A 26,681-nucleotide genomic window follows, 5' to 3' on the forward strand; every position below is an offset into this window, starting at 1 on the left:
ATGCAAAGGCTTGAGCTTGCAGGATTGTTGTTTCCTCTCCCGTGACATTCAGAAGCCTCCAGAAACTGCAGCAGAAGCCGCCTTTGTTACCTGAGGCTGGCGGTGGCAACGCCCACCCCCGCCCCGGTGGGGACGCTGGCTGCGGTGCGTCTGTGCGCGCCTCCAAAAATGGGAAGCGTTTCTGCCTAGAAGCAGAATCGCAGCTTATGGGTTTATTCAAAGAGCAGCTATTTCTGGACTTCAAAACAGTCTTTAAAAAACAGCCTTGTTGTGCCTGAGACCCAAGACAAAAACTCCCTCAGCAAACAGGGATCCCTCTGCCATGCGACTCGTCCCAAACAAAGCCAGGTGTCGCCACGGTGCCTCTGACCTGGGCTGAGCGCCAGCCTGACCACTGAGCCGGCACCTGAGAGAGAGAGAGAGAGGGAGAGGGGGTGGGGGGGGTGGGGAGACAGGACGGAGAGACAGGGATACAGGAGACAGAGAGAGAGGATACAGAGGGAGAGAGACGGGGGTACAGAGGGTGGAGAGATGGGGGAAACAGGACAGAGAGAGACAGCAGGAGAGAGAGAGGCCACAGAGGGAGAGACGGGGGGCAGGATGGAGACAGAAGACAGAGAGACAGACAGACAGCAGGAAACAGGGAGAGAGGAGTGAGAGAGAGAGAGAGAACAAGGAAGGAGAGAGAGGAGGTGGGGGGAGATAGGACAGAGAGACAGGAGATAGAGAGGATACAGAGGGAGAGAGACAGGGGGTTCAGAGGGTGGAGAGATGGGGGGAAACAGGACAGAGAGAGACAGCAGAAGAGAGAGAGGGAGAGAGAGAGACAGAGAGAGGAGGTGGGGGAGACAGGACAGAGAGACAGGGAGACAGGAGACAGGGAGACAGAGAGAGGATACAGAGGGAGAGACGGGGGCTACAGAGGGTGGAGAGATGGGGGACAAACAGGACAGAGAGAGACAGCAAGAGAGAGGGAGAGAGAGACCACAGAGGGAGAAATGGGGGGCAGGATGGAGACAGAAGACGGAGAGACAGACAGACAGCAGGAGACAGGGAGAGAGAAGAAAGCCACAAAGAGAGAAGACAGAGAGAGAGAGGAGAAAGAGGACGAGGAGGGAGAGCGGGGAGACAGAGCCCGAGGGAGGCAGGGCACAGCCCCAGAGCACAGAGCCCAAGCCAGCCCAGCGACCACGTGGCCCGGCGCCACCCCTGCCCAGCCAGGAGACTCAGGACGGACGCCGAGTCCTGGCTTCGTTGCGTGGGAACTCGTGGGGTTGCTGTGGGGGCTGAGTGAGACACGGGGGACAAGGCCCCCTCAAACAGACCCAGACGCAGACTTTGAAGCGCAGACTTCTAACAGAAGCTTCCGAGGGGGTGGGGCCTGTTGGGCTGTGGGCGTGGGTGTGCAGCCACGCGGTCTGAGGCGTCTCAGGCTCTGTGGAAATGTTTCTTCTCCAGGGAGAACGGCTGTGGGAGGCTGGACGGACAGTGGCTCCCGGGTGTGGGCTCAGGCTGTGGGGCAGGAGCTGCATTCCCCAAGCGCTGTGCTGCAGGTGGGGGGCGGGGGCAGCTGCACCCCGAAGGGGCAGACTGGGAACCTGGAGCCGCCAGGCCTGGCTTGTCATAGGCAAGTATGGGGCGCTGGAGCCCCGTGCAGGGGCCGTCTCTAGAGCACAGAGCTGGGGGCTTCCTTAACCTTCAGGGCCTTGGGTGCTGGGTGGGGTTCCAGGTCCTCCGTGCCCAGCGCACGCCTGGCACAGTGGGACTTCAATCAGCCCCGCAGTGATTGACAGACCGGCCCTGCAGTGGTGTGTGCAGCCACCTCCCGCGTGAGAGCTGTCCCGGCCAGCTCGGAGCCCCTGGGAGCAGACGGGCGAGAACGGCCTTGCAGATTTCAGGCTCCTGCAGTTTGTCCAGGCATCGGCACCAAGCTCCGAGTCGGGAACCCGGCAGCACCGCCAGGGCCGGCCTCCGGCTCGTGAGGCCAGGTGCTGCGCCCTCCGATGCAGGGACACTGTTAGCACATCTCCAACCAAGTCAGGCGGGGAAATGAAATCTGCGGCGCTGAAGGAGACAGAGCTGGCCTGGGTCACGGCCACGGCCAAGGGCACCGCCCAGAAAGGCAGGGCTACCTTGGTTCTCACGTTCCTCTCCTGGGAGAAGGCTTTTGTGCCGGCAGAACAGGAATACATGGCCCTACGTCTGGGAGTTTAAGGACCACGCATGGGTCTGCAGGAAGAGGGAGGTTGTAGCACCATCACTAAAATAGCTCGGAGCAGATGGAGATGTGTCAGTCCTGGCTGACTACCCCGCCCGCGTCCCGTTCACCAGGAGCGCCTCTGCAGCCCCCAGAGGCACAGCCGTGGCCTGCAGCCCAGGGCGGCCTTTATCCTGGGAAGGCCCGGGGCCGGAAGCCACTGGCTCGTGGTCCCACCTCTGTGACGAGGGCGACTCCAGTGTGTAGGGGTTTGCTCTCTGCAAAGAAGCCCCTGGACAGCAACCCCCTGACAGGAGTCTCTGCCGTGCCCACTGCTCCGGCCCCCGCTCCAGCCCCAACCTCGTGCTGGCCCCGCACCCAGCAGGGCAGGACGGTCCACGCCCACCGCTCCGGTCCCCACTCCAGCCCCAACCTCGTGCTGGCCACGCACCCGGCAGGCAGGGCAGGACGGTCCACACCCACCGCTCCGGTCCCCACTCCAGCCCCAACCTCGTGCTGGCCACGCACCCGGCAGGCAGGGCAGGACGGTCCACGCCCACCACTCCGGCCCCCACTCCAGCCCCAACCTCATGCTGGCCACGCACCCGGCAGGGCAGGACGGTCCACGCCCACCGCTCTGGCCCCAGCTCCAGCCCCAACCTCATGCTGGCCACGCACCCGGCAGGGCAGGAGGGTCCACGTGGGACCCAGACACACGCTGCTGTGATCAGCACCCGCAGTCCCAGCAAGAACGCCAACAGCTGCCACTCCTGATTCTTGTTTTGCTTTTTGAACTGGCAATGATGGGCGTCTCCCTCCTTCTCAGAACCCGGCACGGCCGGTCTGCACTGGCATGGCCCGAGAATGAGCCTCTTGTCCACACAACAGTCCTCGCAGATCATCTACCCCCCCACGCCCCTTTCCCTCTGGGTTCAGCCAGCTGGCGCACCTGCACCAGGTCTGGGCAGCGGGTACCACGGGTGGAATCCAAGCAGAGAGCTCTGGGGTGGGCGTGGCGTCCCGGGGACTCCGTGAGTGGCAGGAGACGGGCTTGGCGTGGACTGGCCTGGCGCCGGCCGCCCGGTCTGCCCAGGCGTCTGGGGCCGGTGACGGGAGCAGGGCTGCATGCTCAGTCCTCGCTGCCCCCCTTCAGCTTCCCGATGAGGTCACGGTACACGTCTCGCTCCACCTGCCACGAGTGACTGAGCCGCACGTACTCCTTCCCGTTGGCCACGAGTTCCCGTTCCAGCGCGGGATCACGGATCAGTCTCTTGGCCAACCGAACAAACTCCTGCAAGTAAAGGACATGCAAAAGCAGCGACGGTGGGGACTGGGGAAGAGGATTTTGCAAACGCATCTAAAAGCCCCCGCCCCTGGGGGGCTCCTGGCCTCGCCCCATCCACCTCCCGGCCCCTGGGGGGCTCCTGGCCTCACCCCATCTGCCTCCTGGCCCCCGGGGGGCTCCTGGCCTCGCCCTGTCTGCCTCCCAGCCCCCGGGGCGCTCCTGGCCTCGCCCCCTCCGCCTCCCGGCCCCTGGGGGGCTCCTGGCCTCGCCCCGTCCGCCTCCCGACCCCCGGGGGGCTCCTGGCCTCGCTCTGTCCACCTCCTGGCCCCTGGGGGGCTCCTGGCCTCACCCTGTCCACCTCCCGGCCCCCAGGGGCTCCTGGCCTCGCCCCTGTCCGCCTCCCTGACCCTGGAGAAGACGGCTTTGAGGAAGAATGGGAGTTAACACAGCATCGGGACTCAGTGAGAACTGACACTTACGTGTGCTACATACACACATAAACACACATGCACAGGCATGTACACATACATGTGCAGGCACTCATACACACACGAACACATGCACGCACACGCACGAGTGGATACATGCACACGTGCATAACACACATGCACACGTATGAGCACATCTGTACAGACACATACGCTCACACACACGCGTGCTGGGGTGAACATCCGTGATGAGGAGCCACCGCGCAGCCCTCCCTGGCATTCCGCAGACCCACAGAGCCTGCTGCCGCGTTTCTATGTGGTTTCTCGGGAGCCATGCCCTCTCCCTGTTCTCTGAGTGTCCCCCAACATGTGAGCTGGGCCTCACCCCAGAATCTGGGCCCCACACACTGCACCACAGCACCTGCCCCCGGCCCACTGCTGTGCCGATGGGCGGCATCTGGCCGCCATGGGAGACCTGGGTTCGAATCCCCCTACGCAACGCGGCTCAGCTGTGAGGATCCAGGAGAGCGGTCTCCCGTCCTGGCACCCCACCAGCGGGCGCCGCATGCCCCCGCCTCTCCCCAGCTCCTGCGGCCGGGCTCCGGACCGTGTATCTGCGTAAGCTCATTGCTTACTGACGCTCGCAGGCACAGCGCGGTCGCGAGGTGCTCCGGCTGGCTGGTTTCTGATACAAGACCCTTCCTAATTAGCAAAACGGGAGAGCTTTGGGCTGTTGAGGAGAATCCGGGGAGAGGCGGGGGCACGGATGGATATTCATTACGTTTGCGCCTATGCCCCGAGCAGCGCTGCGGAGCCGGGAGGCCCGGGTGCCGGCTCAGACTCCTGCCTCGCTGGGAGTGGCCTGGGGTCAATCCCAGTTCCTTCCTGTGAACGGTGATGGCCTGTGCCCGCGGCGGGCTGAGATGAACTGAGTGCCTGCAGATGACGACTTGGGGCAGAGCCGGCCGGCCCACGGCTGTCCGCTCTACCGCTGTGGTTCCCCCTCAGCCACGGGAGCCCCACGAAGGCAGCAGTGCCCGAGGCCCACACTGGGAGCCGCCCCGCACTCCCAGAGCGACCGTAAGTAAAGGTTGGATGCCTTTACAGCCAGCGACAGGAGCGCCAGTGCTCACGACCGAGTAGAATTATCGTTCTGTGTATCGTGCGCACACCTTACAGTGAAACAGTGTCTTCCATACTAAACAGGCAACACGCCAGTTCCCGCCTCTCTGCAGGGCGACATCCCCACGGGAAGTCCCGGGCCTGGCTTTGCGACACTGCTCGGCGCCAGGGTTTATGTGACACAGGGAGTGCGGCTGAAGGCCAAGCCCCTGCTGGTCACTTGTACGGAACACGCGGCTGTGTCACACAAAACCCTGCACAGCAGTGTCCGGGAGCGGGTTGTGATGGGATACCCTTTTTCCCTCCTTCTGCATAGAGGAAGGAACAAAAACCACAGACTTTAATAAAGCAAGCCAGGTCTCGCTGGGCCAGGAGGAGACGCCCACCTGCTGGAGCCATGCACTCGAGGTGGGCGGCCGTGCCTGCTTCTCCAGCCACAGAACTGGGGGACACCCAGCAGGAGGGCTTTTTAAAATATATGTATTTGAAAGGCAGAGTGACAGAGAGGGAGACAGAGGGAGAGAGATCGTCCATCCGCGGGTTCACTCCCCAAATGGCCAGCCCAAAGCCCAGAGCCAGGTCTCCACGCCTTCCCAGGCGCCTTAGCAGGGAGCTGGAAGTGGAGCAGCCGGGCCCAGCGCTGGTGATCCCGTGTGGGATGCTGGTGTCCCAGGAGGTGGCTTCACCGGCCGTGCCACAACGCCGGCCCCCATTGGGCGCTTCCTTTAGATCCAAGCTGACGGCGGCACTGAGGCTGGGGCCCTGCGCTGTTCTGCCAGCGACTGCCCCCATGGCAGGGGTAGGGGGCTAAGGAGAGGACCCTGGGAGAGGCTGCCGCCTTCGCCCCTGACGCCGGCCAGGTTGTGCGGCACACTTGCTCCCGCCTCAGGCAGGGCCGAGATGCCCACAGAGCCAGAGATGCCCCCTGACACACGGCCCCAGGCTCGTCTGCGTGTGGACAGGCGACACCGTATCAGACACCACGAAGAATGATGCAGCCTGAGTCCCAGCGAGAGTCCCATGAGACAGGTGCAGACGGGTCCTTCTCCTTCCGGCCACAGCCCCACAGCCCCCAGAGCCAGCTGTGAGTGAAACGTGCACTGGCGGAGGCGAGGGTCCCCAAGGACCTTGAACTACGCAACAATCGACTGTGGAAAATCACCCACAGATCAGATCACACAGCTATGAAGGGCACAGACGAGAACAAAGAAAAGAACCAAGCACCCAAGCTCATCTCTTAAGAAAAAACTGTTGGAGCTGGCGCTGTGGCATAGTGGGTAAAACTGCCCCCTGCATATGGGCGCTGGTTTGAGTCCCGGCTGCTCCTCTTCTGATCCAGCTCCCTGCTGTGGCCTGGGAAAGCAGTAGAAGATGGCCCAGGGCCTTGGGCCCCTGCACCCACATGGGGGACCCAGGAGAAGCTCCTGGCTCCTGGCTTCGGATCGGCATAGCTACAGCTGTTGTGGCCAACTGGGGAATGAACCATCAGATGGAAGACCTCTCTCTCCCTCCCTCCCTCTCTCCTCCTCTCTCTCTGTAACTCATTCAAATAAATAAATAAATCTTAAAAAAAAAATTCTCTTACGGTCTGGACGCTGCTCGAAATCGGCCCAGGAAACCCCACCCCTGACCCGCAAGGGCCCAGCAGGTGGAGGGGGAGGTGGCAGATGCAGGCCTAGGTGTGGCATGGCGATTCCTGTCATTTATTTAAAATTTCAGCCTAAATTCTGGATATCTGTGCACAAATGCGCCTCGTCAATATGAGCAAGCAGTTCAAGCCTCAGGCCCCGCAAGCGAACCAGACCGCTCTGAGGCCGCGGAGGCACACGCCGGGCGCGGGCGACCCCTTGCAAAGCCCCGATGCGAGTGCACAAACGGCAGGGTTTTAACTGTTCAGCCGGCAGCCGGGCGTCCTCAGGGGGCTCCTCCTTCCCTGGCTGTGGCACCTGCTGGTGGGAACCTCTCCCACGAATCCTTTCCAGCTGTGGCTTTGCCAGGGCCGCGGGGGAGAAAGTGAGGCCGCGTGTATGACTTTACAGGTCAGCCGCAGAGACCCGTGTCACGGGCACTCTCGGGGTGCTGCCGCCTCACAGCCCGGGAGCGCACATCGGGGAGCCATGGCCACCCCTGGGGCTCTGCAGGGCCACGCGGGGCTGCCGTGTGGGAAACGCCTGCTCTGGGTGCACCACAGGACGAGAGACCTCGCGGGGGTCAGGTCCCACCTTCCCGTCAATCACGTGAGAACTCTGGGTGCCTGGCTTCAGACAGGAATTACCGGAAGCGGCCTCCAGCTGATTGACAGGAGACGGTGCCGCGGTCTCCTGAGACCGGCAGATGCTGCTGTGGTCCCGGCTCTGGCGGGGCCCCTGGAGTTGGCTTCGGTTCTCAAACCCGGCTGCAAGAGTCTCTCCCGGGGCTTGTGACACGCACACATGTGACACAAGCCCACTCCCAAAGCCCGGCCCCAAGTGGTGGGGGGCTGCGGAGGGGTCGAGCGTGTGTGTTCTCCACGTCACCCCCGGTGAGTCTGGGGTCACCAGCTCAAAGCCCGCGTGCCTGCCTGGTTTCCAAGGTTACTGAACCCAGCACAGATCTTTACTCACTCTTTTCAGTTGACTTGAAAGGCAGAGACAAAGAGGGATCCTCCGCCCACTGCTTCACTCCCCAAACATCCCCCACAGCCAGAGCTGAGCCCGCCGAAGCCAGGAGCCTGGAACTGCATCTGGGTCTCTAACCTGAGAGACAGGGGCCTACGCCAACACCTGCGGGCCCCCAGGTGTGCATTAACAGGAAGCTGGAACTGCAAGTGGAGCCGGGACTCCAACCAGGCGCTCCGATGTGCATGCGTGCGCGTTTGTGTGCATGTGCGTGTCTGTGTGTCTACGCAGCCACGACAGCGCCCCGACCGTCGGCACATGTCCTTGGCTGTCCCCGTGACTCCAAGGGACAGGCGGAAGTTCTCGGGATGGTCGGCACAGAGCGTCCACCGCGTTCTCAGGTCCCAGCCGCAGTACTCGACGCGGGAGGGCTGGTGCCCGCACCTCCTCCGCACCCGGGGCTCACCTGAAACACCCACGGCAGCTGCAGCTGGTCGCTGAGTAGGAGACACCACGCGGGTGGGTCTGGCAATGACCCCAGTAGAGCAGCCGTGTCCTTGCCGAACGCTGGCTGCAGAGCCGGAGAAGACGCTGGGGCGAGGGAGGCCGCCCTTGTCGGAGTGGCGGCAGCTGGGTGTGGACAGGGCCTCCCCAGGCTGGGGGGCGGGGGTCTGAGCCTGAGCACCAAGGCATCTGCATGGACCCTGTGGCTCACACCGACCCAGGGAGGGGCCGGGCCCCAGCCCCCCCCCAAGACAACGCCTGAGCAGCTTCCAAACAGGGCCAGTCCTGACCTGAGACCCAGAGACCCACAGGAGGCGCGGGGACCCCTCCTGAGTCTCAGCAGTGGGGTGCGCGCACCAGAGCCAAAGAAGGCATTCGGCGAGAGCAGAGCCGAGGGCGTCCGCCGTGCTCCTGACTGGGTGGAGGCGACGGCTGCACACCGTGCAAGGTGCTCTTCAATGCTTCTAACGGGGAGGGCAGTCTTGGGCCAAGAGCCTGGCAAGACAGTCCAGCTGGGACCCCGGGCATCGGCCAGTGCTTGCTAAGCACACACTCCATGTGTGGGACCATGCCTGGCGATCCAGGTCCAGGGTTTGCTAACACGGTGCCCAGGCCCAGGCCCAGGTCGGCCACGGCAGGACCCACAGGAGGACACAGAAGGACCACTGGAGAGGGCCGTGCCCACACAGGTGCCACCTCTGCTCCCAGAACCGGGAAGGAGGGAAGGAGGGAAGGAGGGAGGGAGAGAGGAAGGGAGAGCAGCCTCTCTGACCCGAGCGTGTGACCTGCCCCCTGGACCACAGCCATGGCCTGCTGAGGGCACCATGGTTACTAGGCCGGGTGCCCAGCCACAGAGGGGGACCTGGGACTACCCTCCGGGGCTGTGGGCAGAGCCTGTACCCAGCCATCCTGCCCAAGGACCCCCCTGGGGGCCACCCTGACTGCACATTGGTCCTTGACATCTCACTGATCTCAATGTAAATGTTAAGCCTGAGACCCTCAGCTTTCCAAAGCCTTGAAGTGTTCCTGGAGCAACGTGGACATGTGCGTCCACGTCTCCCACTGTGCCCTGCGTGGACCTCGTGGGAACAAGGGCAGGGACCCGCCCCCATGCTGCATGGCTGAAGGTGAGACGGTGTGGAGACTGCGTAGCACCACGCACTTACTCCCACAGACACCGCGGCACAGCTGGGCACCCCCACGCTTCACTGCAGGCACTGCCGTGTACATCGCCATGAACGGGGACCATGGAGCCTGGACGCTCCCAGCACACGCAAACAAAGAGTTTCGATCCGAGGTTAGCCAGATCTGTGGGTGCAGAATTCGTGCATAGTGGTGGCCCGCTGTGCCTTGATAAACATTTTTTAAAAGATTTATTTATTAATTTGAGAGGCAGAGTTAAAGACAGTGAGAGGGAGAGACAGAGAGAGGTCTTCCATCTGCTGGTTCACTCCCCAGATGGCCGCAACAGCTGGAGCTGTGCCGATCTGAAGCCAGGAGCCAGGAGCTTCTTCCAGGTCTCCCACATGGGTGCAGGGGCCCAAGCATTTCGGTCATCTTCCACTGCTTTCCCAGGCCATAGCAAAGAGCTGGATAGGAAGAGGAGCAGCCAGGACTAGAACCGGCGCCCATGTGGGATGCTGGCCGCAGGCGGAGACAACCCACTGCGCCATAGCAACGCCCCTGATAGACATTTCATCTCCAGACTGAGATATGCTCAGAGCACAAAGCACACGCCGGGTGTCAGGGGCTCCGTGTGCACAGAATGGTGCCTTGCCTCATTAATAACGCTGTATAAAATGACAGCTTAGGACGGCACACGTCTGGATGGGGCGAGTTCAATAAAAGATTATTGATGGGAATGTTGCCTGTTGCTAGTAGGGGGTGGCCTGCTGCACAGGCTGGGCCACGGCTGGCATCCTCTATCAGAGCCCCAGTTCAAGTCCCAGCTGCTCCAACTCCCATCTGCTCCCGGCTCATGCACCTGGGAAGGCAGCAAATGCCGGCCCAACTGCTTGGGCCCCTGCCGCCCACACAGGAGGCCCAGACAGAGTCCCAGGCCCTGGCTGCAGCCTGGGGAACATGATCTGGACGGGGGTGAGATGGGGGTTCCCTGGCTGCCACGCAGTGGGGGGATCTGCCAGCTGGAGTGACCCCAGCACAAAGTGAGAGTGAGGCCGCGCTGCACCGAACTCTCCATGCATGCAAGGCTGCTCAGAGTCCGGCAGAAAATTCTAGATCTAAGCCCTGCTCCCCAAAAGTGCGGAGGCGGCAATTTTCCCAGCGCACCTCTTTTTTGCAAGCCTGAACCCACCAGCTGACTGTGAAAGCCGTGACCACTCAAAGAGAAAGGAATTAAGGAGATGAAAATGAGGCAGAACTCAGAGGACGGAGGCGGGAACACGCGTGCCCCAGCTACACGCATCGCCAGCGCGCGCCGAGTGCTCTCCCGCTGCTGGAGCACAGACAGAGCCTCCCGGCAAAACGAGCCAGGACCCCAGTGCAGGCTCCACCTGCGAGAATTCGCATTCACGGTTTCTATTACATGTCAAATGGGTTTAAATTTCAAGGCTCTAAAATTCCTACAAAAACAGCTCCGCTCTTTTCTTCTTAAAAAGAGGAATACCAGGATTGCTGTAGAAACAGAACCCACAGCCGGAGCCTTGCAAAGCTCAGCCCAGCACAAGTCTTCCAGGGTGCAGGGACCGGAAACAGAGACTCCTCTGCACCACCACCACTACCACCCCCCACCACTGAACACGGTCAACGATCCCTTTCTGTTGTTGTTTAAAAAAAAAAAAATTTAAAATGAGGGCCCGGCCCTGTGGTGTAGTGTGCTACAGCCAGGGCCTTCAGGTCCAGCATCCCATATGGATGCCGGTTCGAGTCCTGGCTGCTCCACTTCCAATCCAGCTCTCTGCTGTGGCCTGGGAAAGCAGCAGAAGATGGCCAAGTCCTTGGGACCCTGCACCCACGTGGGAGACCCAGAAGAAGCTCCTGGCTCCTGGCTTTGGATTGCACAGCTCCAGCTGTAGTGACCATCTGGGGAGTGAACCAGCAGATGGAAGACCCTCTCTCTCTCTGCTTCTCAAATAAATAAATAAATCTCTTTTTAAAAAAAAAAAGAGAGAGAGAGACTCCTGTATTCAACTCCATGGCCTTCCCTGAAGCCACCTCATTGGGGTGGGGGCCGTGGGTCTCCATTGAGGTCTCCCACCTCCTGGAACCACCCAGGCCAGGCTTCCTGCTCTCTGTCCCCACCGCACTTTGTCACCTGCCCTCCCCGAAGCCCTGGCCCCTGCTGGCCGGGATCTCTCCCTTTCTCAGGTGAGATGTGGGTGGGTACAGAGGTGTCTAGGGACCACCGTGCTGGCACACAAACCCTGCCCCGAGAGCCCAGAGGCCAAGACACACAATGGCCCCATGGCACCCCCACACACATGCAGCCCACCCCACCCTCAAAGGCACCACGTACTTGGCCTGCACACACGGCCGGGATGGGCAGGCGGGGCCGGGACCCTGGTGACCGCAGACACTGCCTGACACGCCCAAGCTGGGCACACACTGGGCTTTCGTTTCTGCTCCCTCTGCCAGCTTCCTCCGAGTGGCTGGTTCCGCCTGTTGTGGTGGCCGGCTGTGCGGACGCCAAAGGCTGGTAACCTTTATTCCTGTGCATCTGTGAAGGCGTTTCTGAGAGATCCCGGTGCTAGGCTCAGGGGACCCAGCACAGGAGACCCCCTCAGCAAGTCTCACCGTCCCCTGCCCAAGGCTGCTGGAGCCTTTGGTCCTGGACTGAACCAACTCCTGGCCTCCTTGGGCCTCCAGCCGGCAGAAGGTGGACGGAGCGGCTGCTGGAGCCCAGGCTGCAGTGCGGCTCCTTGCTGCGGGCCTGTTGGCTCCACGTCTCCAGGGAACCCGGATCCGAGCAGTTTTATAAAAGGTGCAAAAAACTGAGCACGGCACTCTGGTGAAGTGGGTAAAGCCACTGCCTGCAGCGCTAGCATCCCATATGGGTGCTGGTTCAAGTCCTGGCTGCTCCTCTTCTGATCCAGCTCTTTGCTGTGGCCTGGGAAAGCAGTAGAAGATGGCCCAAGTCCTTGGGCCCCCGCACCTGCATGGGAGACCAGGAAGAAGCTCCTGGCTCCTGGCTCCTGGCTTCAGATCAGGGCAGCTCTGGCTGTTGCAGCCCTCTGGGGAGTGAACCAACAGATGGAAGACTTCTCTCTCTCTCTCTCTCTCTCTCTCTCTCTCTCTCTCTCTCCACCTCTGCTTCTCTGTAACTCTGCCTTTCAAATAAGTAAATAAATCTTAAGGAAAAGAACTTTAAAAAAAAGTGCAGAAAACAAAGAGGCCATGGGGTGACATGCGACAGCCAACTCTGCCCTTCATGCATACGGGGCACTGAACGTGCGACCTCCTGCGCTGGGCAACTGATGACCTCGGAGCGCTGTGCCACGGTGTTGTTGTGCCATGCCTCTTTATAGCCCCTGCTGGGAACAGCAGCTGGAGCAGAGCTGCTAACGCCAGGCGCCCACCTGTGTGCATGCGGCTGTGCGGGCCGGGCCCTGGTGTGCACACTCCTCCCCAGGAAGGGAAAAGCCACTCCAATGCCTGTTTGATGGCAAATGCAGAAGTAATTTTTAAAAATGTTTATTTTTTTATTTGAAAGGCAGATTACAGAGAGAGAGAGAGAGAAATCTATTTGCTGATTCACTCCCCAAGTGGCCACAATGGCCAGAGCTGGATCAGGCCAAAGCCAGGAGCCAGAAGCTTCCGCCAGGTCTCCCAGGTGGGTGCAGGGGCCCAGGGACTTGGCCATCTTCCACTGCTCTCCCAGGCCGTAGCAGGGAGCTGGATTGGAGTGGAGCGCTGGGACACAGACTGGTGCCCATATGGGCTGCCAGTGTTGCAGGCAGTGGCTGAAGCAGCTAGACCACGACACGGGCTCGGGGAGAAGTAATCTTGACAGCTCTGGCAGCCGCCGGGGCTTGTGTCCCCTGGGTTTCTCGGTCAGGATCGATACAGCCATCGTCCCTTACATACGGAAAGTGCCCGCTTGATTTTAAAGCAGCAGGCATCGCCCCACATGAGGCTGACGAGAGCAGAGTGGGGCTGCGCCTCATCCGGGCTGCCCCAGGCTTTTGGGGTAAGAGCAAGCGCAGCCTCTGCCCAGGACACCAGGACGCGAGGACCGTGCTGGACGTCAGGGCTCACAAGAAGCCAGGCAGCAGCAGAGATGGCGTGAGCACGTCCGAGACAGGGGGGCGGCTCCCAACACCGGAAGGAACAGGTGCAGCTCCCTGCCATCAGCGTGGCTGACCCACATCCATCCCCGGTCCTGCCCAATGCATCCTTGGCTCAGACGTCCGAGTGCCCTGGCACCGAGCTACAAGGTGCACGCATGCTGCACTCCGGGGCACGGCGAGGAAGGAGGCAGTCACTCTGCCAGGAGCACACGACATTCTCCGACCTCAAGCACGGCTGTGCTCGCTCCCCAGAGACTCGGAACACAGTACAAAGCCGCAAAGCCATCATTGGGAGCAAAGGCCTCGGCTCAGGGCACAGAGAGCTCGTCACACCCTGGCGGCTGGGCTGCCAGGAACCACGGCAGGAAGCAGAGGCACCGGAACTGCATCAGAGCCCGACTCGGCCGCCCTCGGCCAGCCAGGCTGCCCAGGCGTCCACCGGTGCTGCTGACACCAGACCTTCAACTTGACGTCCACGACGGGAGTTTAAGAGCGTATTTACTTGAAAGACAGAGATGGGGGGGGAGGGGGAAGGAGGAGGAAGAGGAGGAGAGGAGGAGAGAGATCTACTAGAAAATTTTTAAACTGAAAATGTTCAAGTATTCTGAGTTACAGTAACCTCTTTCTACACTCCTCAATGCACCATGTTCCTTAATAAAGGTGGTTGTGAGTGGAGGCTGATTTTAAGTTCTATTTATTTATTTGGAAGGCAGAGTGCCACTGGTTCACTGCCCAAATGCCCTCAGCCTTCGAGGCTGGGCCAGGCGAGAGCCAGGAGCCTGGAGCTCCATCTGGGTCTCCCTGCTGCCTCTGGGGTGCGCATCAGCAGGAGGCGGGCTGGGAAGCGGAAGTTGGACTCAGTCCCAAGCACTCTGATGTGGGGCAGGGGTGTCCCACGTGGCGCCCTAACCTGGTGCACCACGGTGCCCACCTCAGAACCTGACTTTTCCAGCCGAGATCTGTGGGGCCGGTGCTGTGGCGCAGTGGGCTAAGCCTCCACCTGCGGTGCTGGCATCCCATATGGGCACCGGTTCATATCCCGGCTGATCCACTTCTGATCCAGCTCCTTGCTAACGCACCTCGGAAAGCAGCGCAGGATGACCCAAGTGCTTGCGTCCCTGCACCCACGTGGGAGACCTGGAAGAAGCTCCTGGCTCCTGGCCTCGGATCAGCTCGGCCCTGGCCATTGTGGACATTTGGGGAGTGAACCAGCAGATGGAAGACCTCTCTCTCTCTCTCTCCCCGCCTTTGTCTGTAATTTTGCCTCTCAAATAAATAAATCCTTAAAAAAGCGAAAAGCTACGATCTGTGTTTGTTGCCACCTACCAACATCACAGGCAGCATCCACGCCTTCCCCTCCCAAAACACCAGGAAGCCTCGGAGCCCTGACCGTGAGCCTCACACGCTGCAGGTGCTACACAGCCACTCCCAGAGCCCCGCGCGGCTCAGAGGCGGGAGCTCCCGTCAGCTCCCCCGTCCAGCGGGGAAAGCAGGGCTGAGAAACGCAGGCAGCTCAGCAGGGTGGCTCGCCCTGCACAGGGGACCCAGGGCTTCAGACACAGGCCGACCCCAGACCCAGCACCCACCGGCGCATCTGGGTGCTCCTGCACAGGTGCCCAGCCTTTCTGCACCTCCAGCTGGGGAGACCCACGGTGGTCCCAGTGAGATCGCCACGCTGAAGGCCAGCGGATGTCCAGTTACAAATTGGCACCTGAGGAGCACCCGCGCCCAGAAATCAGAGCCCTGCTCACGCCCGCGGCGGGACTACCTCCTCTGACACCCGCTAGGTGTCACGTGGTCACACAGCCCAGCAGCCGTCCCCGTGGTCACGGACACAGCCGTTCCCGTGGTCACGGACACAGCCGTGATCGACAGGACAGAAGATGGAACTCGACAGACACGGTGACGCCATTCAGACAGGGTGCACGGCGGAGCTCGGCGCTCCTTACCTGAGGGTCCGAAAACAGCAGCCCCGTCACGCCGTGCTTCACCATGGCGGCGTTCCCGGGGATGTTCCTGGCCAGCACCGGGACTTCCAAATCCATGGCCTGCAGGAGACGGGAGAGGAGGCGGGGGAGACGGTCACTCTGTGGGCCCCTGGGACAAGTCGAGCCTGTAAGTGGCAGTGCGAGCCCTGGCAGCCCCACCCCCACGCTGCGTGCTCAGAGCACACGAACTCTCATCGCTGCTTGGGGGGAGCTCAGAAAATCTACAGCACACAATCTGACGTCACCATTGCGAGGTCACAAGGAAACCCCTCGTGCAGATGTCCGCGGCCGCCTGGCGTGCGCACGGGTCTCGCCCGGCTCCTGTTCCCTCTCCAGGGACTTCCTTCCAGCACAGGCACACGCTGGGTGCGTCTGGCTGGCAGCACACGGAACAGGCAACGTGATCTGGGGTTCCGTGACTCACAAAGGGTCTGGGGCCAGCACAGGACCCCCACCCCCTAGCAAAAGCTGGCAGGGAAGCCACCAAAGACACCCTGGATCCACAGTGAGAAGTGGTCCCACCTGCCTGGGAGGGTGGGGTTCCCTGGCTCTCCTTCTGCAGTCTGGGGAAGCCCAACCTGGAAAGGCATAGCCTGGCCCAGCCCTTCCGAGAGGTCTGCTTCAGCCTCCTGCGGAATCTCCTGCAGGGGCCAATCCATGGCAGGCGCCTCTCCAACAGGTCACCCGCTCGGGTCCAGAGAACTGACTTGCAAGTCAGCAGAGCAACCATGTGACTTTTACAATATGCAAGCCCGTTGCAGGTGATTCTTTTCAATGTTTACTTGTTTGTATGTATCGAAAGAGAGAGACAGAGGATAGGTGGATAGATGGATGGATAGGTGGATAGATGGATGGATGGGTGGATGGGTGGGTGGGTGGGTGGATGGATGGGTGGGTAGATGGGTGGAGGGATGGGTGGATGGGTGGGTGGGTGGGTGGGTGGATGGATGGGTGGATAGATGGGTGGAGGGATGGGTGGATGGGTGGATGGGTGGGTGGGTGGGTGGATGGGTGGATGGATGGGTGGGTAGATGGGTGGGTGGATGGGTGGGTGGGTAGATGGATGGGTGGGTAGGTGGATGGATGGGTGGGTGGGTAGGTAGATGGGTGGGTGGGTGGGTGGAGGGATGGGTGGGTGGGTGGATGATACACATATAAATAGATAGATGCATATTTTCCATCTGCTGGTTCACTCCCCAGATTCCCACACTAGCTGGGGCTGGAGCCTGGGACTCCATCCGGGTCTCCCACGTGGAGTGGCGGGGACTAAGGCGCTGTGCCTTCCCACATGGCCTCCGCTGCTCCACCATGGCGTCTTCCAGTGCACTTTGAGTCTGTAATCCAGGCCCCAGGCAACAGCTGAGGGATCCCAGAGGAGCGGCGAGGGAGCACCTGCCCCTCGTGCTCCCCTCTGACTGCCTGGCTCCTGCTGCTGGGGGACCGAGGCCGTCTGCTCTGGCCCCTCAGCCAGCGGTGCAGCTCACTGCCCACACCCAGTGGATCTGCTTCCCTGGGCTGCCTGGAGGAGGCGTCCCCGTCCCAGGAAGGCAGCGTCTTCACGAACGGGGCCGTCTCAGCAATGCACTGGCTCACAGAGCACCGCCCTGGGGCGAACGGCGGGGGAGACGCGCGCTCACGGTCAGAGATGGAAGCTGAGGACCCGGCACCAGAGCCAGGTGCCAGACAAAGAGGAGTGCAGGGTCGGGAGCAGGCCGGGCCGAGCCTGATGTTCACACCGACCCCTCCCTGCTCAGGCGGGAGGGACCTCCCCCCCCAGCCCAGACACCCTAAGGAGCCCGCGTGGGCGGCGGTCGGTCCAGCAGAGCTGACCCAGCTGGCATCTCATTCCCACTGCGGAGCCGGCAAGCAGCTAAGGCTGCCAGCGCCTCATCCGAGTCAACAGCAGCCCAGCGTTTCCAGGCAGGGCCACCGGCACCGGCACCGCGGCTGTGGAAGCTTCCAGGTGATTCTGACGCACGCCGTAGCTGACGGCCGCCCGCCTGGCCCTGCTGCTGACCTTGGCTTTGGTCCCAGCGGCCTGACGGGCGGCATCCAGCTGAGCGATCGCTGCTGCTGTGTGTGACGCACCTGCTCTGGACGCGGCCCTGGCGTCCACGCCCACACGTGGACCCTGCGCCACTGGGGAAGGCTGCTCGGTGGGGACGGCGACAGCACTGGGGTACAATTCTTTGATGCAGAGGACAGCCTGGCACCTTGAAAAATCATCCACTTCCCAGGGGCCTGCGTGGTGGCGCAGTGGGTAAAGCCACGGCCTGCGCGGCCAGCATCCCTCCCATGCGGGCACCAGTCCCAGTCCTGGCTGCTCCTTTTCTGACCCAGCTCCCTGCTGTGGCCTGGGAAAGCAGGGGAAGATGGCTCAAGTGCCTGGGCCCCTGCACCCACGTGGGAGACCTGGAGGAAGCTCCTGGCTCCAGCCCAGTCCAGCACTGGCCATTATGGACATTGGGGGAGTGAACTAGCAGATGGAAGATCTGGCACTCACTCTCTCTCTGACTTCCAAAATAAATAAATTCTCCAAAAAAAATTAACTGTGCCCTGCAGCTTCTCCCTCCCCCACCTCACACCTCCACACCTCAATGAACGCCAGCAGCAGCTTCCTAATTAGGGCAGCTCACAAAGCCCTCAGCTTTGCAAAGAGGGCGAAGTGCAGCAGTCACACACGTGTGTACATACACACATGTGCACACACACACACGTGCACACACATACACACATGCACACGTGCATGTACACATGTACACACACGTACACACACGTGCGCACACACACAGCCCAGGTCGGAGTGGCACAGTCACCACTGTCTTTGGAAAGCCCTCTTGTGGTCCCCCAACCTCTAGGGCTGCAGGCCGGACTCTGAGGCCAACGGTCACCTCCTTCTTGCTCTCTGCTTCAACGCACAGCCTGCCTGACTCCCAGGCACTGAACACTTGGACTTGAAGAGCTGCGTGTGGCTGTGCACACACAGGAATGGGTGCTTGTGTGTTTGCACGTGTGTTTGCACGTGCATGCATGCATACAGACTGTGCGGGTGTTTGTGTCCATGCGCACCTGTGGGTGCGCGAGTGTGTGCACAGTCATGTCTGAGTGAGTGTTTTAGGGTGGAGAGGGCAGTCCAAGAAGAAGACAGAGAAAAGAAAACTCACTCCCTGTTCTTTTAGTGCAATTAGCGCAGAACTAAATTCCGGCTCAAGCTACAAGTGACAAAGCCGGGTCCCTCTGCTGCCCACGCCTTTAGCTACTGGCTGATTTTTTTAGTCCACCAGCAAGAAATGCATTTTAGCAAATGGCATTTTCATCTGCATCCACGGGCCGTGTGGCTCAGAAGGCCGCTTCCTTGCACGGCGATGTGTTTATCCAGGCCTCACGGCGCTGGTCGTCTGAATCAGTTCTAATGAAACACACGCTTGCCTGCCTCCCAAATCAGATCCATCCCCAACCCTTTGCCCGAGTTATTCTGGAGTTTGCAGAAGGAACAGGACACCAACATTGCAGCCGTCGGAACTGCTCACGGCCGGCTTCCTCGGCAGCAGCGGAGGTCTGAACGCAAGCCGTCCACGGTGGAAACGCCGCGAGCGCCGTGGCCAGCACGCCCAGCCCCGCCCCTTCCCGCGAGCAGCGGAGCAGGTGTGCGTCTGCCGCGGAGCGGCTCCAGCCCCGCTGCTTGTGTGAGGACGGCTCTCCTGCTTTGCCGACCGCACCCTCTGGACACTAAGATTCCAAGGCTGCTTTTCGTCCTGAATGCAGGACGTTCAGCGGGTATCCAAAGGAACAAATGCTGCTGATGAAACAACAGCCTGGGGCCGGCACTGTGGCACAGCGGGTAAAGCCACTGCCTGCAGTGCCGGCATCCCATATGGGCACTGGTTCAAGTCCTGGCTGCTCCATTTCTGATCCAGCTCTCTGCTGTGGCCTGGGAAAGCAGTAGAAGATGGCCCTTGGGCCCCTGGACCCCTGGAAGAAGCTCCTGGCTCCTGGCTTCAGATAGGCACAGCTCTGGCCGTTGCGGCCAAATGCGGAGTGAACCAGCGGATGGAAGACCTCTCTGTCTCTCTGCCTCCCCTTCTCTCTCTGTGTAACTCTTTCAAATAAATAAAATAAATCTTAAAAAAAAAAAAAAGAAACAACAGCCCAGATCGCAGCAGACCCAGAATGAAGAACCCCACGTGCCAAGCGAAATGAGACCCTAGACAGGCTGGGCAGATGGCCAACAGGTCTGTTTCTACAGCAGGCTGGATCCCACGCTCACCAACAAACACAGGTGCTGTGTCCATGGGCAGTGGTCACGTGTGCACTGATGAACGTGTGCCACATCCACGTCTACAGGGTGTAACACACGTGCGGAGAACCGGGGGTGACGCTACGCATGCAGCCGTCTGCGTGTGAAGCGCCTGAAAAAACCCAGTACCGAAAGCCAGCCCCTCGGGAGCACACCGAGCTCTCGGAGTCCTGGAGGTGACGAATGACAAGACAAGGGCAAGGGAGACCCTTCTGGGCTGGACACAGCTGGCAGTGGCCGCAGGAGGGAGTGGGGTGCAGTGAAGGCAGGCTGGCAATCGCCCGTCTCAGGAAAATCGGGCAGAGAGCAGAGACGGCTCAGGTGCGCGCGGCGCCGGGACAGGGGTCCACGGTGTCTGTTCACAGAGGAGCTGTGGCCAGGACTCCAGGGCAGAGCCTTCCCACGTCACCTGCAGGGCACAGGGACGGCAGGGGCGGGACACAGGCTGTGCCAGGACGGGGCCACGGCAGGGCGAGCGCCAGGTGGAGAGATGACCCCGGCCCCCACCCCCACCGCCACGTGCACATCTGTCTCCCAGGGCCCGGGGTTATAGAGAATGCAGAGGACAGAGCGGAGTCTCACACACACTTCCATCTTGGGCCCCCACAGCCCCTCACAGCGCCCAGCCTCCTGCCACAGACCTGGCAGCCAGAGCAGCAGCCCCTGGAGCCTGCAGGCATGGCCAGCCACAGAACAGCCAGCCACGGGGCAGCCAGCCACAGGACGACCAGCCACGGGACGACCAGCCACAGGACAGCCGGCCACGGAACGGCCAGCCACAGAACGGCTAGCCAGGGAAGAGAAATGACGCCCTTGGGGCCCAAGAGAGCCTGAAACTTGGTCCCTTCGACCCCAGAGGAAAAACCGCTCGGTGGGTTTTAGCTCTGAGATGCGCCGAAGTTACCAAGACATCAGCAGGAATGAGAAAAGCGTGCGGGCGATGCTATGCCCCACTGCGGGCGCCAGGCATGGGACTGTGGATTACCTCGAGGATGGCGGCCGACATGCCTTCCGACACGGAGCTGTTCACCACGGCACAGCAGTTCCTCGCCGCGGCGTGCAGCTCGTCCTGCGGCAGCTCCCGGGTCAGCCGCACGCCCGGAGCCCTGCAATGACACGGGGCAAGGAGGCGCGCTGGTGACAACTGTGGAGCCACAGCCGGGTCCCAGGGGACGCGTGACTGACAAGGGCTCCAGGGGATCCCACACAGCCCTCCCTGCAGGGACATGCACACGGCTCCAGAGCCAGGAGAGACCCAGAGATCCGGCCCTGGCCTCTCCCCGTGCGGGGTTTCTCGGAAGCCAGCCTGGTTTCAGAACTGATGGAGACGGGGCCGTGTGGAGAGCAACAGAAACCCCGCGGCGGAGACGCCCGCAGGGTGAGCGCCAGGTCCCCAGCACGCGGGGCGGACACGTGGCGGGGGTCCTGCCGCCTGCCACGGTGTCTCAGTGCCTCTCTTTGGTGTTGTTCCCCAGCCCCACCCGTCCAGGCTACCACACTCGTGGCTTTGAGAGTCACCCTTTAGGGAACGAGCTACACTGGTTCAGGCACGCAGTGGCCAGGGCCCTGAGTGTGGCCAGGGATCAGGGCAGTGCTGTCTGACCCCTCTGCTGTGTGCTGGCCCTCACGGGCCTGACCTGAACTGGAGACCGATCCTCATGGCCCACTTAAAACACAGAACTTGATGGATGGAGTCCCAGGCCACCTCATCTCGGGCGGGGGGGCACAGACCAGGAACAGAGGGCAGAGACAGGAGCCCAAGGCCCTCAGACGATGTCCCAGACGGCTTCAGGTGGCAGGGAAACCTCGGTGTCAGCCTGCCTGAGGGGACCCACAGCCAATGCCCCGAGGCTCTGCCGTGCATCCCCCAAGCCCTCGCAATGCCAAGCAGTGGGCGCAGTGAAAGTGACCTCAACTGGCGTCCAGGGCCGTTCCCGGCCCACGAGGAAGGCCAGCGTCTCCCAGTGTGTGCGGCGTGTCCGTTTCCTGGAGGTGGGGGAGTGACGGAGCCCAGCTGGCGTGGGGCCTGGGGGACGGGAGTCGGAGCCGGAGCGGCACCGGGGACTGCACAGGCAGGGACGGGCATTGCCTACCAGGTGCCCAGTGCCCTCTTCTGCGTAACCCCGGTGGGCTTCCCGCCCTTACCTCTGCACGGCGGCCTTCACTTCCTGGGTGAACACGGGGTCAACCTGGGAAGAGATGAAGACGAACCTGAGCAAAGGCGTGGGATGAGTCTCAGTCCGAGCGCACGGCAGGCACGGGCCACAGAGCCGGCTCCGGGGCGCACGAGGCCCCGCAGCCAGCCCAGACGGTGACCGCCAGAAAGAGCAGGAACCGAGTGGCAGCCACCTGTCACTTCCACAGGGGCACACCTGCCGGGGCCCCGCTGCAGGGCTGAGGGCCCGTCAGCAACCCTGGTCTTGACCCACGGGGCACTGACAGTGGGCGGGACTGGCGGCCAGCATGCCTTCGTCCACGCTGTGGGCAGATTTGGCCACAAAAGCCTCCAGTGCTGTGGGGGCCAGTGCAGACCCCAGACAAGGGGCTGGATGCAGTTACAGCAGGGAGCTGTCCCCAACCCCACAGCCAATGAGGGAGCAAACCTGGAGCGTTGTCCCGCACAGGGGAACGTGTGCGGCCGTGTGCCCAAATCAGGCAATCCCTGAGAGGAGGAGAGGGGAGGGGAGGGGAGGGGAGGGGAAGGGAGGGGAAGGGAGGAGAGGAGCGGAGAGGGGAGGGGAGGGGAGGGGAGGGGAGGGGAGAGGAGAGGAGAGCAGGGGAGGGGAGGAGAGGAGGGGAGTGGAGAACAAGAAAGAGAAGGGAGAGGCAAACCCATGGAGAGCAGAGGTAGACGCGTGGTCCAGGGAGCTACTGGGGTCTCCTGGAAGGGGGGACGGGCAGTGGCTGCCTCAGGACCCAGCAGCCCCTCGGGGCCCAGGACACTTCCTGGAAGTGGACAGAGATGAGGGCTGCGCGCCTTGGGACTACATTAGACGGGGAAGCGCCCAGCATTCGAATTCTGCCTCGACTTTCTTAAAAGCCACGTGCGACCTTGGGTCACTGTCAGCCGTCTCCAAATCCGATTCCACTCCTCCCTCACCTCTGGAGGGGATCTGTGCTGGGGGCGGGGCCTGGCTTTGGTCGCAGTGCCTCCCTGGAGACAGGTGCACATTGTTGAATTAATGCAAAGATCAGCAGCAGTGCTGTGAGTCTCGCGTGCCCCATCATCAGCTTCTGCTCCTGGAAGACAAGCCACGTGCCCTTAAGCAGAGGCGCGTGGAGGTGGAAGTGGGCGGGAAGCAGCAGAGACGGACGGAGGACGCCCTGGAGACGGCTCCAGGGTCGACTCCCGGGCAGCACTCGGAGCCCCTGAGCCGGTAGCTGTGTGCGGGCCTCGGTGTGGAGCTGGGGAGGAAGACCAGCACCTTAACACCAGCAGCAGACGAAACCCAAGAACAAGCGCCGCAGACGCACCGCCACTGCAAACGCAGCTACCGCCGGACTCAGGTACAGGCGACCCCAGCGGCGCCACCACGCTCGGACGTCCAGGATTGACAGTGAGGGGCAGCCGCTCCAGCGCCCGAGAGTGACCGCCCGGCTGCAGATGGGAGCGCTGGAAACCTCGCCGCCGTCACTAGGTCTGCACGGTGACCGCGACTCGGCGGGGACTGCCACTCTGCTGCGTCCCCCTCTCCGAGCCGGCGACGGACGCAGCCGAGGTGTGTGTGTGTGTGTGCACACCCGGTTCAGGCTTGGACAAAGCAGACCACGACTCGCCTCTCAAAATCTCCCTACTGGTGTCATCAGCGAAGGTAACAATTTTAAAATAACTGAAAAATAATGATCAAATCTGTGCACCTGTAAGATAAAATTCCAGACTTCTTCAAAGCCTGGCGGCTGAGAGCGTGATGCGTTTCACTGCCGCGGCGTCCACAGTCTCTCCTGTGGCTCCTGCTGGGCGGGGGGAAGCAGGCTCAATTTCTATTCTCATTCACACTTTACCAGCAGGCAGCCGGATGAGAAGCCAAACTGGTTTGAAGAGGATGAGGACGTCCCAGCGCCTGCAATGCTGACACCGTGCAGCCCTCCGGGGGCTTCATACGTGTGTGTCTTCATACGGAGACGTCTCCTACATGTGTGTCCATCTGCCGGAACGCCTGAGGCTCAGCCCGAGGCCTTGACAAGGTCAAGGTTATAGAATCTCTGGTCTAGCCCTCATCAACTTTGGATGCATAAAGAAATCTGAAGTTCTTTCTAGGAAGTTCTTTAAGGATGAAACTCGTATCAGTCACTTGCTGTGCCAAAGCTTCACCAGGTCCTTTCCAGACAAGCCTGTCACCGTCACCCCCTTTCCCACGAGGACCCCGAAACTCACTCAAGTTGTGCAACTGCACCAGGACCAAGCAGAGAGAACCTTACGGACCGGGACTCATATTCTGGCTCCGACTCTGCAGCCCGACCCCTTCAGCCCCGCTCTGCCACCTCTGGTCTCCGCCGAAGCGTTTCATCACAATTAACTACTTAGGGAAAGATCATTTGTCAAAGAAAAAAATCAGATTTTCTGTGGGACACCTGTCAGCCTCACTGAAATTGACTGACGGTACAAGAGTGACTCTCGGCTGGCGCCGCAGCTCACTAGGCTAATCCTCCGCCTGCGGCTCCGGCACACCGGATTCTAGTCCCGGTCGGGGTGCCGGATTCTGTCCCGGCTGCTCCTCTTCCAGTCCAGCTCTCTGCTGTGGCCTGGGAAGGCAGTGGAGGATGGCCCAAGTGCTTGGGCCCTGCACCCGCATGGGAGACCAGGAGAAGCACCTGGCTCCTGGCTTCAGATCAACGTGGTGCGCCAGCTGCAGCAGCCATTGGAGGGTGAACCAACAGCAAAGGAAGACCTTTCTCTCTGTATCTCTCTCTCTCTCACTGTCCACTCTGCCTGTCACAAAAAAAAGAAAGGAAGGAAGGAAGGAAGGAAGGAAGGAAGGAGGGTGGCTACTTCCATTTAATGGAATCCCATGTCATCAAATTGTTAAAGCCAGAGCACTGCTATCAGACAAGAGAGCTCTCGTTGCTTCCTTCCAAGCTTATTTATCTTCTGGATTGTTCCAACTCCCCGGCTGAAGGAAGCCACCTTTGATGTAAGAGGTGATCGTGGAAGTCATGAAGCCGTCACACTCCTAGCAGGTGTTCACACCGCAGACCCTACAAAGACCCCAGAAGGACACACCCTCTGCGTGCTGCCCGGAGACGGACGCACCCCTGCGTGCTGCCTGGAGACGGATGCACCCCTGCGTGCTGCCTTGAGACAGCCGAGCCGGCACACGCAGGAACCACAGCCGAGCTCCAGCATCCTGCAGCCGCCCAGCTCCGCGCGGTCAAAGCAGGAGGGAGGCGGGCGTCGGCGCCAGCGGAGCTGTCACCTGGCGCTCACATGCTGCTGCCCGCCACGGCAAGCCCCGGCCAGCCTGCACACGGAGAAACTGAGGCACAGAGCAGTTCAGGAGGCCACTCCGTGGTCCACGCCACGCATGTGGCTGCCGGCAGGTGTGCAGTCACTCTGAATCACGGCGCCAACTCCATGTGGGGCCAGGACCTCGCGTCTTTCAAACGTCTTGCTACAAATGGCCACAGAAACAAGCACACGGATGTCATCTCAGAGCCCAAACACGACACCGTCAGTCAGGCGGCGCAAGGATACCGCCCCACTGCTTGGGGAGTGACCGGCGGAACAAACACTAACCAAAGAGCACGGTGCTTAGCTTCAGAGAAGGCCCCGGCGCCCGTGGGAACCGCCTCTGGATGGGACCAAGGCCACAGTGCAGCCAAGGTCTGTGTGGCCACACCCCAGCCCCCGCCCCAGGACAGGCCCCACGAAGGCAGGACCACGTCCATCCTACGCACAGGGACACATCCACGTGCCTAAAACACAGTGGCACCCAAATACTTCTGGGAGGAACGAATAAGGAGGAGACACAGGTAGACAATGTGGCTCGATCCAAGAAGGAAGATCGAGGTACGGGAGAGTCGCAAATGTCCATCTACCAGGATACACTCGTGATCCGATACACGGTAAGCATGGAGACAGAGATCCAGGAAGTAATAAGGAAACCCAAGCTTGCCCCGACCTCGGCCAAGCATCAGCGCACCCTAAAGGTCCTGACAAGTGCCGGGACCCCCCGGTGCTCACCCTGTGCGGCGGCCCCTGCTCTGCGGAAGACCTGCCTCTGCAGCTCTGAGCTGGCCCGTGGGCTCCCAGGGAAGCCGTCTGCCCGGGGGAGGGGGTCCTGTGTGTGCCTAGCCAGTACCTGTCGCTGGGCACACAGCAGGTGTATTGGTCCAGCTTACAAATGGGCAGGACAGGGCCCCCCTGGGGACAGTAGAGGCCATGACACTCCCCAGGGCAGGCCACCCGTGCTCACCATGAGCTGCTGGGCCTCGTGCCACTCCCAGCCACCCTGCTCCCTGCTCCTGGAGTGCCGGAGCCTGGTCACAGCAGCGCTGGGGCAGAACCACTTAGGAAGTCTGTCCTTCAAGAATTTAAAGAGATGGGGGCCGGCGCTGTGGCACAGGGGTAAAGCCGCTGCCTGCAGTGCCGGCATCCCATATGGGCACAGGTTGGAGTCCCGGCTGCTCCTCTTCTGACCCAGCTCTCTGATGTGGCCTGGGAAAGCAGTGGAAGATGGCCCAAGTCCTCGGGCCCCTGCACCTGTGTGGGAGACCTGGAAGAAGCTCCTGGCTCTGGATCGGTCCAGCTCCAGGCTGTCTGTGTGTCTCCTGGCTCAGGACCGGCCTGGCTCCAGGCTGTCTGTGTGTCTCCTGGATCCGGATCAGCCCGGCTCCAGGCTGTCTGTGTCTCCTGGCTCCGGATCGGCCCAGCTCCAGGCTGTCTGTGTGTCTCCTGGCTCCGGATTGGCCCAGCTCCAGGCTGTCTGTGTGTCTCCTGGCTCCGGATCGGCCAGGCTCCAGGCTGTCTGTGTCTCCTGGCTCTGGATCGGCGCAGCTCCAGGCTGTCTGTGTGTCTCC

At 61.4% G+C, this 26,681-nt stretch overlaps 1 protein-coding gene across 5 annotated transcripts in view; it reads right to left on the reverse strand.

Moving 5' to 3' along the window:
• Positions 1-2,959: 2,959 nt before the first annotated feature.
• Positions 2,960-26,681, reverse strand: part of GLT1D1 (glycosyltransferase 1 domain containing 1) — a 66,435-nt gene continuing 42,713 nt past the window's right edge. For all 5 annotated transcript variants that reach the window (XM_070065966.1, XM_070065967.1, XM_051838919.2 and 2 more), the window contains 4 exons: positions 21,810-21,853; positions 20,650-20,770; positions 15,329-15,427; positions 2,960-3,488 (listed from right to left, as the gene is read on the reverse strand). In XM_070065966.1, coding sequence (XP_069922067.1) covers positions 3,327-3,488; positions 15,329-15,427; positions 20,650-20,770; positions 21,810-21,853 — 426 coding nt within the window. In that variant the 3' untranslated portion in view covers positions 2,960-3,326. The remainder of the gene's footprint in view (positions 3,489-15,328; positions 15,428-20,649; positions 20,771-21,809; positions 21,854-26,681) is intronic.

This window comes from Oryctolagus cuniculus, chromosome 21 (genome assembly GCF_964237555.1).
Source record: "Oryctolagus cuniculus chromosome 21, mOryCun1.1, whole genome shotgun sequence".
In the NCBI taxonomy this organism is placed as follows: domain Eukaryota; kingdom Metazoa; phylum Chordata; class Mammalia; order Lagomorpha; family Leporidae; genus Oryctolagus; species Oryctolagus cuniculus.